This window comes from Puccinia triticina, chromosome 5A (assembly GCF_026914185.1).
Source record: "Puccinia triticina chromosome 5A, complete sequence".
NCBI lineage: Eukaryota > Fungi > Basidiomycota > Pucciniomycetes > Pucciniales > Pucciniaceae > Puccinia > Puccinia triticina.
Window position 1 is genome coordinate 5,344,978 of NC_070562.1, and position 11,969 is coordinate 5,356,946.

The 11,969-nt window shown below is 45.2% G+C and overlaps 2 protein-coding genes across 2 annotated transcripts; one reads left to right on the forward strand and one right to left on the reverse strand.

The window, feature by feature from the left end:
• Positions 1–984: 984 nt before the first annotated feature.
• Positions 985–1,477, forward strand: PtA15_5A639 (uncharacterized protein; the record flags this gene model as incomplete). Its single annotated transcript, XM_053169421.1, has 2 exons — positions 985–1,024; positions 1,122–1,477. 2 exons carry the CDS (start codon positions 985–987, stop codon positions 1,475–1,477), a joined length of 396 nt encoding a protein of 131 aa, XP_053020620.1.
• A 1,199-nt stretch (positions 1,478–2,676) lies between these two features.
• PtA15_5A640 (uncharacterized protein) lies at positions 2,677–3,415 on the reverse strand (the record flags this gene model as incomplete). Its single annotated transcript, XM_053169423.1, has 2 exons — positions 2,677–3,111; positions 3,239–3,415. The coding sequence occupies 2 exons, from the start codon at positions 3,413–3,415 to the stop codon at positions 2,677–2,679; spliced, it is 612 nt and encodes a 203-aa protein (XP_053020621.1).
• Positions 3,416–11,969: the final 8,554 nt, after the last annotated feature.

An 11,969-nucleotide genomic window follows, 5' to 3' on the forward strand; every position in this document is an offset into this window, starting at 1 on the left:
TTCTAGCAATGTCCAAATATTTTGATCATCAGTCTATCTTTGTCCTCAGTGTATGCCATAGGGTTGCAGCGCCATTTTTTTGTGCCAGTTTTAAAGGTTGAGACCTTCCTCCTCACCTTCCTGTGTCCTGTATTCTCAGACACTGACTCAGACTGGTACAAGCGGCACCGGATGGTCGGAGATGGAGATAACCCCACTACCACTCGATGGAATAATCCTCCTTCCCAAGCTATCGCCAACAAGGAACCTTTCTTGGTGCAGATGAAAGCCATACTATGCCAGTTTGTTGGGGGACTCCTCCTTGCAGCCGAAGTCCGCTCTCTCGTTACGGACTGGGGATATAGTTCTTGTAGTAATACAAATGGTACTGTGACGGTTTGTTGTGAGGATTCCTCCATAAAGCCTGTTAAAAGAAGTCCGGATTACTTGCTACACTTGACTTCAGCCGCTCGTCAAGATAGTTTCAAGCCTGATCCCAAATAAAGCCTGCAGGGAACTGGATTGAGAGTTGCGCGCAATAGGCTCCTTTGAATCAAGGCACTCGCACCGATCCGGTATTCCGCGCCACCTTTTTCTGAGTAGAACCGCTGAGCGTAATCTCCGCCTGATGACGCGCGGGTGGCAGTCGCGTCGAGACTCAGCAGTCACGGCGCGTACTGTCCACCAGCAATGCCGGGCAAGCTGAGCAGCTTAGAGCAGCATTTGGAAGCAGCAGATGGGCTCAGCTTCGAATGAGTCCAATATAAATAACCCGGTTTATTTTGCACTATGGTTCCGTCTCCCAAGCCATCGAAGCGTTCGGGAATATCCCCCCCCCCCCCCCCCCCCCCCCCCTAAGTCTCTACCCACCTGCAGCCCAAAGGTAAGAAAACCTTCTGCCTCGTCTAATTACCTTCTCTGCAACCATAAATGTCCGTCCTAACCAAGAACCCACCCTCTCTCTGCATTTCCGCTCATTGTCCAGGGCACCGGACAAATTTCAAGATGAAAGCAATTCCCGAGGTTGAAACGACCCGAGCCCTTCGTGAGTGATTATCTGGCGGCAAATTTTCTTCCGAACTTTCAGTTATACACATCATACTAGACTCATCCATTTCCTACGCGCATATTGCATATTGCAGACATAATTTTTAGGCACCAGCGCGCCTGTGAAGAGCCATCTTACCAAAGATTTCTGCGTCGCGAGTCAAAGAAAAATGTTTACTTGACATCGGAGTCGAAGATCGACAGCCTGAAACAGATGGTTAAGAGGGATTATGCTATCCACGGAACCGTCGATCATCCTAGGCTTTGGACCTTGCGCAGCCGAGACGACAGTGCCGTTCAAAAAAATCTTGGTACTCCTCCTGTTCCCCGATCAGATTCTCAAGACCAACTTCCTCCACGTCCCCTTGCTGAAGCTGCTGAGGATGAAGCGAGTGCGCTCCGATTGAACCAGCTGGTTGATGAGCTGGATCTAGCCTTGAGGACAACATGAATCAGTGCAAGTTCGATCCCATAGACAACTTGCTTCTAGATCAGATATATTTCCTCTCCTTCTTCTTGCAGTCTTTATTCTTCAAATCATAGCTTAGCAATATCCAACCGCTGAAAATCTTGTACACTATCCTTCTTTATAACCAAATGAAATTTTGTCCTTCTGTTTCCCGTGAATACCCGCTTGTTTGTGCGCCCGATTACACGTCTGACTGGGTTCAAGGGGCTAATAATTGACAACACAATCATACCCTTGTGGCCAGAACACATAAGCAAACTCTATCCCGATGCATAACAATCCAGACCTAATCCGGGTCCACATCGTACATCATTGCTTTCCCTCTGGAAACAAGTGAAGTTCAGGTAAGCATCTATTTTAAAAAGCCATTGTCAATCACAGGTCAGTTGTTTTTTGGAGGCAAGAGAATGATATGAGCGCAAGACAATTCTGTTGTTTGCCGGACCCAACTCAGAGTCAAAATCTGAATTTTTCAAATTTCTTGGTTTCCATTCTGCTCCAAGAAAACCATTGATCATGTATATGGGTGGGGGTTGGAAGAATTTCTCTTACTAGCCCGGCTGCCCTTTCCAGTTCAAGTGAAAAAGTGTTCAGCTAATTCTGGTACCACATGAGGTTACATAAACCTAGTTTAGCTTAGACATTTGTGGCAGCCTCTCAATTACTAGCTCCCCAAGGTATGTCATCAAGCACGGGTCAAGAGAACTCTTTCCCATTCCATTGCTCTTTGCCTTTTGATCTTGGCGCAGCCACCTAGTTCTATAAAGGGATTTTGCTGGGATGAGCTGAGATTGAAAGCCTTGGCTGACCCCCATGCATTTTGGGGGGTCCAACAAGAGCGCAGACAGGTCTGAGTGGTAGCCCAGTCTGACTAAAGAGGCTGAAACATCTTAATCTTATGCAAGGAACCCACAACCTCGAGATTGCCATTCAAGACTTGTTGTCATAAAACTTTATTTCACAGCCAAGGACTTGAAGTAGCCTCAAAGGAAATGCCCGCCAATAGAGAACATACAACTTTCTTCACCTCAATTCTTGGTAGCCTCAAAGGAAACAGTGCATACAATCCGAATGGGCATGAAATGGGGGAGAAACCTGAAAGATAACTGAGAAGAACGAGAAAACACCTTGGGTGAGAGCTTGATTTGAAATTCCTTCAGTTTCTTCAAACATTTTGGGGATTAAATGGAAGCAATCTTATTCGCACAGATGCCAAAAATCCAAGCGATAAAGGAAGTGAGGAAAATCAAACCGGTAGGGACTGGAATGTCAGCCTTGGATCCGTACATGGCCAAGGCGTAACCGCTCATCAGAGCAGGAAAGAGTGGTGCAATGAGATGCCGATAGTGCAATTTTATTTCCTCTTCGACTCTGGCAATCTCTGCAGCCCTTTCAGGGAGGTTTGCTTCCTCTGATTCAGACTCAGAGTTGGAGGATTTCGAGTCTACAGAATCTTTGAGCTCTGAAAGACCGCTTGATCTACCCGCAGTGTCGCCGACGATTTCTTCATGAACAACTGCTTGACTGGCGGGTGTAGGGGTTTGTACCTTTTCCGGATGATCCGTTTGGACGCGCGAGAATCCTAGATTCGCTTCCTGCTTTGTGGCTTGTGCAGCCTTTTGTTTTGTGGGTATTGAGGTGGTCAATGCAATGATATGATAAATCCATCATGCAAATAAACTCAGTTAGATTTTGACTATTCCGCTTGCAAGCCGAAAAGAAAAGGTGTCAAGCAAACTCAACTTTGGTGTGAGTCTGTGGCTTTTCCTTTCTGTCGCCGGAGAGGTGCTCATTGACGTTTGCTTTTGATCCGCAGCTTGGTGCGATTTCAGGAAACATCACTTGATCAACTACGGTGCGCGAGTCTCCTAGACCAGCTTCTTTCGTTGCGGCTTTTGCAATTGATTTTTCCATGGGCATCGAGAAGGTTGGCCCAAAGATGGCACAAGTCTATGCAAATAACTCTATTAGCTTTTGGCTAGGACTCTCAAGAGCCGTAAAGAAAATCTGTTCAGCGAACTCAACAATGGTGAGAATCTGTTGAAGCAACATGTCTATCTTTGCCAGTAAGGGCACAAGTGCTAACAAAATTGGAGGTCAAAAAATGCGCCTGGAGACCAGAAGCAATCAAGTAGAGGGAGCTGGGGATTGATGAACCTCCGGCTCATATAGCTTGGCTGCACCGAGGTCTTGTTGCACTGCCAGCATAATTGGCTGGGTTGAGGTTATCCCAGTTAAACTGGGATGCACTCAACCAATTTAAACTTGGGTGATCTCAACTGATGAAATATAAATCCAAGGTACCCCTCTTGGGTTTATATTAAATTGGTTGAGATCAACCAAGTTTAAATTGGTTGAGTGCATCCCAGTTAAGCTGGGATGACTTCAACCCAGCCAAATATTCTGGCAGTGTTGACAGGCCCCGTTTCAGCCAAGCTTGAGCTTAGCTAGAAGACAAATCAGCGGCAGTGCACGGTTACTTCCTCACCCAGACAGTTTTGTCTGCAACTGTGTAACCCTTGAAGGGCCTGCGGTGGGTCATCTTTTATCAGCTAAGCAAAAACACCTGCAAAATCAGTTTGTTTTATGTAATCAGGTTGCACAGTCCCAATTGCAAAATGACAATTGGAGTTCTCAAATATATGCCTTGAAAACATAATAATTTATTTGCAGGTACTTTCAAAAGCTGTCAAATGTTTCCCTGCAAAAAAGGTCTTTATGGCAGTATGCCACAATATGATATGTTTTTATGTTTTTACCTTGAACCCTAAATGCAGAGAGGAGTGAAGTGTCACTTACTGTTAGTTAGGTTACAGGAAATAGGACACTCAATCCTCAGTATATGTATGTAATCAGGTCAAATCAGCTTGACTATGTTTGTAACGGCAACTGATTTTGCACACAATCAATGCTGCTTGTGCATTGGGTGCATATTTTGGCCCCACATGTTTGGCCATTTATTTGACAGAAATCACCAGGGGAGACTTTGGCCCCGTTTGGAGCCAATATAATCCGGGCAATATATGAGTTTTTTTTCTTGACATCCTATGTGACATCTGATCAGATCCACTAAAACTTGATCAGATGTCACAAAATTCCAGATTATATTGCGCAAATATATTGTCTCCAAATGGGGCCTTTGACACACTCTCCAGAGAGTGCCAGAGTCTAATTTTATGTTGTTCTGGGTGGGATTTGAGTCTGATGTGGATTAGGAAATGATTGATAAATTCTTCAGAAGTCAATGGGAAGTGTGTTAGAAGTGATGCAGAATTGTCACAGGACCTTGGGCAATGTTGTATGGAACCATAGGATAACTTAATTACAACCTGTAATGAAATGATAGTATTAAGATCTGTTCTTTTGAGAAGAAGACAGACTGGGGTTCCTAGATCCTATATGGTAGATTTCAGGATGAGGAAGCAGTGTGGGATCCCCTCTAGATGGGCATTGGGACCCGGGTACTGCCCACGGGTATGGGTACCAGGTTGATTTTTGGCCCAAAACATGCACCCGGCACCACACCCAGCACTGCCGGGAAGGTGTCTGGTAGTGTACCAGCGGTACCCGCTCCCATCAGGAGACCCAAGTTTCCTTTGATTCCCAGTATCAGCCATTGGGAGAGCTGCATGCAAGCCTAAGCTCTCCCAATGGCTGGTGTTGGCCATTGGGAGAGCCCATATTCCTAAACCCCCTTGATGGCTAGTACTGGGCCTGGGGCAGCCAGTACCAGCAATTAAGAGAGCACATACACTCTCCCAAGGGCTGGTACTGGCTATTGAGAAAGTGTATGTGCTTTTTTAATCACTGGTATTGACCCTTGGGAGAGCATGTGTTCTCTCTTGATCACCAGTACTGGCCGCCTGAGGCGCTGATCCCCAAGAAAAGTCATGCGTGTCACACTGCCAGCATATTTGGCTGGGTTGAAGTCATCCCAGTTTAACTGAGATGCACTCAACCAATTTAAAATGGGTTGATTTCATCCAATGAAATATAAACCCAAGGGGGGTACCTTGGATTTATATTGCATGAGTTGAGATCAACCAAGTTTAAATTGGTTGAGTTCATCCCAGGCTAACTGGGATAACCTCAACCCAGCCAATTATGCTGGCAGTATCAGCCTTAGAGTCAACACAGTTGACCTAAAACTGCCTTTTATCTCCATTTTATATCTAAATGTGCTCATATTTTTTTAACCTTAAGACATAAGGTTATTTTGACTTCAGATTCTGATTTCTCATGCAATTTTGACCCTAGTTTTCACTGATCACTTTACAATATCTCTACTCCTTCATAGAGTTTGTGGTTTGTGACACACATGTGCAGCAGCGCCGTGTAGTCGCGCCTGAGCGCTCCAAACCACATGTACATGTGTGATTATTTCATCCAACTTTGAAAATTTTCGAATTCAGGATCCCCCATGCAGCTGGAGGATCCAGACTTCAGACACCCAGAACCACACCCCCAGATAGCCCAGGATCACCACCAAAGAGGATACCACGCTCCCAGTATACCTACCGTCACAGGTGCCTAGGATATTGAAAGTAAGTATCACTCTTTCACTGAATCTTGACTATCTCAGGGGTCAAACTCTGTGTCTCTTGATTGCTCTCTCTTTTTTCTTGCTTTTGCCCAATCTTTGATCACAGGTCTGCACCTATCTTGACCTCATAAACCAAAGGATTCTGCTCAATCATATCCTTCTTTTTCTGTAGTTTTTGTAAGAAAAAAACCACATAGGTTTCCCTTTAAAGAACCTTGACTATCCAGAAGGAAGCTAAAAAATTGTGGCTGGATTATACTTGTCTAATCCAGAAGCCCTCCACGTTTCTTTGGTGAGAGGAGGCTGTAGCACTCTCTAGCACAGCTTGGCAGCACTCTTCTGAAGAGGTAGCATTGCCAGTGGACGTGCATTCCCACCAGAATAACCTTGAATATCTGCTTATCTTGAATAAGCTCAGTTTCTCTCTCTCTTTCTCTCTTTCTCTTATATTTGTATTTTCTTTATCCAAAGAAATCCAAATGTTGCCCCCCATTTTCTTGTGTCCTGCTGTCACTATAGAGACTCAGGCTCACAATGCGCCTGTGGCGGGTTCTGCGGGTATGACCGGCGGGTACCTGGGTATTGGGTTCTTTTTTCACCAAAAACTGACACCTGGCACCGCCTGGCGGGTGAGGCGGGTGCAAGGGGTACCCGCCAACGGGTGCCAGGTACCTGCCAGTGGGTACCATCTAATATCTTCTGTTGATTAGTGGTCAATTGTTGCTGTTCTGAAACATCACATGGGCATTATTAACCAAGACTAATTTTTGGTTGGCCCAACCAGCTTTGGGTGGGCCTGATGCAGGTCTGTCAATCAGCCCTCCCCAAAAGTGTGGCCCCACGTTTTTTACTCAGGTTGACACATTTTTGTTTCTTAGCTGAGCATATGCATTCTTGACCAAGGCTACTCTTTCAATGGGCCCAGTGGGCTTTGTGGGGGCCATGTGGGCCTCATTCAGGCTTGTGAAAAAATCTCCCAAAAAATGTGCCCCCTCATTTTTTATTTGGTTTGACCCATTTCATATTTTAGCAGAGCATGGGAATTCCAAACAAATACTACTTTTCAATGGGCCCAACGGGCCTGGTATGAGGCCATGCGGGCCTGATGCAGGCCCGTCTAACAAATCACCCCAAAAATTTGCCACATTGTTTTTTACTCAGTCTGACACATTTTTATTTTTTTGGCTGAACACACTCAGTTACCATTTTTTTTCAGTAGGAAGTGATTTTTTTTCAATGATTTTCCCAAATTCATACTTTAAGTAATTTTTTTGGGGAATTCAATTATCCTTGAAGTGAAATAACCGCAAGTACATAGAAATACACCATCAATACAGTAATATCCATTATGAAAGTAAAATAAGAAAGCTCTGCAAGTAAAAATAACTCCGCTGCAAGCAAGTAAGAATCTCCGCACGTGTAGTAAGTAAAATAAAAATCAGAATGCCCCAAAGTCCGTAAAATTCATGAAGATAGAAATCATAGAATCATGGGGGGGAAACTCCTTCCCCCCTCCCTCAAAAAAGGAAAAACAACATGAGAAAGAAACCATTCTCCTCTGTCCACCTCTCACACACGCAATCCGCCAAGCCACGCTCCCACAACCACGCATGAAATCTTTTTATTCTGCTCTCACGCGGATCTCCTGTAAACTTTGCCGCACGTCATCACCCACCGTTGGACTCCTCTTGCCATACCTTCCTCGCCCCTGTCTAGCCTACAATCCCAGGATCCCAAATGCCGCCTGCGTCCCAGCTATGCCCGCTGACGTAGCCTGCTTTGCAGAATCCTGTGAGCCACCCTCTTGGGGTGTCAAAAAAACTTTCATAGACTCCAACTTCAAGCGGGACCCATATAGTCCCTGCTCCTCTCGCTCCTGCCTAGCTCTGTAGAGATAGTAAGATCTCTCTCTTCCTTTCTTCCTGCTCTCCTTCACTTTCAAATTGATATGTAAGAGAGATACAAAGATCTCTCTCTGCTAGTCTTCCTTCTGCAATACAGATACTTGGGCACTAGAAATCTTGAGACAAGCTCTCACCGCCATTCTTGCAACCTTTAGTGAAGATTCCAAACAGGACTCTCAAAAATCCGCCATCCGCAACCTCTGCAGATCTGTGCGGTCAATTCAAGTCCCCAACCTGGATTTACCACTACAACGTGGACATGGAAAACTGGGTAAATACCCTTCATAGAGAGCAGAAAGGTCAGTTTGTAAGAAGATTTGGAGATATGGTTGGCTACAGGAAATGGTCCCAGCCAGCGGTGTTCTAGTTTGGGGCCAGGGCGGATGGTCAAAATGCTGCGTCCGTCCAACCAGACTTCATCTCCACTGTTACATTCCAGGGTGTCTCTCACGCTCCTGTTGAGCTGGTTTCTCATTGCCTCTTGCACCACCTCAAGACATTTTTGGGGCTCCTTCTGTACCTCCTCTAGAAGTCAGAGCCGCTCCGCTACCGCTGGTACACACTACTCCGCCAACAGGATTCCGCTGTAGGAGGGGTTGAATCCATAACTTGCCTTGAGGGGGGACACTTCCATAGATGTGTGGTTTTTGTTGTTGTACCCAAACTCCGCCCTTGCTAGGAGTGGTGCCCAGTTGTCTTTTTGGTAGCACACAAAGTGGCAGAGGTACTGCTCTACTGCTTTGTTTGCAATTTCCAATTTTCTGTCAGTTCTGGGGTGATGCGCTGTTGGCGGATGCCTAGTTGGTTGCACAATTCACAGTTGATTTGAGATATGGACACGCTGCCACGGTTGGAGACAATAGTCTTTCCAAACGTGCTCCGCCAGTTGCTCCCCGTTCACGGACTTCCTACACAGAACAAAATGTGCTATCTTTTTCAGGCGGTCCACAACGGTCAGTATGCTGTTGTGAGAATGTAATTTGGGGATTTCAGTGATCAAGTCATAGCTAATTTCTGTCCAGGACCCCGCTGGGATTGGAAGAGGTTCCAGTGTTCCAAATGGCTGTTGGCTGGAGGACTTGCAGACCCATTGGCAAGAGTCACAACCGTCGAAATAGTGGTTGAAAAATTTCTTCATCCCATTCCAAAAAAAACTCCACTGGACCAGGGCTAATGTGCAGGAGTGCCTTGGTGTTGTGTCTGCTCTTGAGAATTTTGGTCCACAAAGCCACGTCTGCTGGTACAAAAATCCATCCTTTGTTGTAGATTATTCTGTCCGCCTCTGCGTATCTGTCCTGATCCCCTGCCACTGTGCGTAGTGATTCAATCTATCTGGTCAGTTTGGGGTCTAGCCAAGTCAAATCTCTGATCTTAGCAATTATTTCTGCGTCCAACATGACCTGATCCTCCGCCTCTGCCTCCGCCAATCTAATTCTGAGAATGTCAATCTCAAACCAGTGCTTCACATCCTCCAAGTCAATTTTTTCATCCTCAAACCAGCTTTCAAACTCCGCCACCTCCGCAAATATCTGCTCTGTGATTTTGCTAGTTTTTAGCAGTTGTCCAAAAGGAGCTGGGGCTAGGTCGGGTCTGCAGGAAAGGGCATCAGTTTTGGTGGATTGGCAGCCGGAGAGGAATATAATTTTGAAGTCAAAGCACCCCATGGTCTCTTCCCAGCGCGCCTGTCTCCTGGTGAGCTCCTTTGTGGTCATGAAGCTCTCCAGGTCCCGCTGGTCTATGCAAACAATTGCGGCCAGGCGGTGCAAGTTTTCTTCAAGGAATTCCACCACTCTTTGACAGCGGAAACAATAGCCAATAACTCCTTAGTGTATACATATGGCAGAAAAAATCCAGGGGTGTTTGGAGCACCATAGCTAAGGATTTGGCGGATTGCCGTTGTAGGAAATCCACCAAATCAGCCCCCGGCTGCACATGGTGTCCCTGAGTGTAAGGGTCCTCAATAGGACCCTCACTAAAGCAGTGGTACTGGGGAGACTTGAGGCAAAGTCTCAGCAGGATTCTAGGAACCACCTAATATTGCATTTTGATTTCTAGCCCAGGAGAGAAGTTAGCTTTTCTCTGTAAATACAATGAATCTTGAGGAGGAGGAAAGGAGGATAAAAGAAGAGTTGAAATTGATTGCTTACCTAGCCCAGGAGAGAAGTTAGCTTCTCTCTGCTGAGCTATGTGGGGCCCCGGGTAGCTCAGAATATGACTCCCTCAAAGTTGGCTTATGTCAGCCGGTCTGCAGCGTCCTTGTGAGTCCGCGGGCGCGCGACCTCACACTGAGGTGTGCTAATGCCATGAAGCTAAAAATATGTTCTAGAGAGTGTATTATTATTACAGAAAGTTTTTTGGAGTGTTTGGAGCACTGTAGCTAAGGTTTTGGGGTATTTCCTATTAAGGAAATCCACCAAATTAACCCGCTTGTTCCACAAGGCCTTCCTGATGGTTTCTACTGCTGTAAATATCAACATGTTGTCTAGACAGTGTATCTAGATGGCTGTAAAAATTTAGGATTGTTTGGGTGCTCCAGTGAGCAGATACAAATGTTTCTTTATTTTGTGGGATCTTTTGGAAAATTAAAATCCCAACTCCCGTTTGGGATTGCGGAATTACAACTCCAACTCCCAAAACAACCCTGGTTCAAAATTTGGTCATGAGGACCCAGGAGAGACGTCTCAAAGCAGTCTGCTCAACGTAAACTCCATTTGGGAGTTGATTTTGTAAGTTATCGCCCTTTCTCAACCCCCAAAAAGTATTTGCAACACCAAAAAATTTACAAAATTCCTTGCATTAAATGATGACTAAAGGCCAAGGCGCCTTCGCCGCTGCAAACTCAATGAACAGCCTCCCACTTTCAATCATCCCTCCTCTTGACAGGCTAACCAGATTTTATAGTCCAAAATGATTTGAAAGCTGGCCAGACTGTTGCAAAGCATCCCAAGAGACACACATTAAGCACAAAGCGGCTTTGCCACTCAAAGAAATCACACCCTGCATCCAGCTGCACCCCACCCACACATTGGAATGAGCACCCCCAGGCACCACATCTATACCATGTGTATGTAGCTAGATTAAGATAAGGCCAAGCCAGCTTTGCCAATGCAATGTCAGGGGTCCAGCAAGAATTTCTCTAAGATCATTTATTCCCCATCTTACCATGCACATCACTGATCAGCAAGAACCTTGCCAATCACTATTAATCTCACCTAGTCTTTATTTTCACACTAAAATGTGGCATTATGTGGCATTACGTGTAAACCATTTAATTTCATAAACAAATTTTTTGGTGTCACCAAACCTTTGGGGATGCCTTGGTTTTGCAAGTTCTTATAGAGGGAAATATATATATGTAGGTTGGGGCAGTCATATGGCAAAAGTCTTTATCTTGGATTTGCTATTTATTCTCCATATGATTTGAGTACATACACACATTTATTGAAGTCAGTCAAACCACACTACACAGAGCAAAAAAAAAAAACTAAGAAACCTGCAAGAAAAAATCTGGGAGAAATCCAAAAGCTTTGTTGTTGGGTTTCCTTGGGTATAAAACTATCAATTTGTTGACAAATATGTAACCAATTCCAATGACAAGTAAATATGAAGTTTTATAATATATCAGAGGGAGGGACTTTGAGAGGGAAATCTTAATCAGACAGGGTGCAAAAGAAGGTTTAGCAGCTTTGACAGGTCTTCTCAGATCATCAGCCTCATGCAACTTGTTTTTTTGTGATCTGATGTAGGGCTGTAAAGGGGCGCCATCTGCAGATCCTGTTTAACTGCCATTAGAGCAAAGGTCGACCTTAGGCAAGAGCAGACAGGAGAGGTTGAGCTGGGTGACTGAGCTGATCAGCGGTCGCGCGACAGCGCCAGGGAATTGTTAAACTTACTTTTTCCTTAGCCAAGGTGTGGGCTTCAATTTCTATCTCATGCTTCTCAAACTCGAGTTTGTTGAGAGCTTCTGGTTGACTGTCTCTTGTAGCTTCCAAAGCAGAAGCTGCTTCATCAACAAAATCAATGGCAA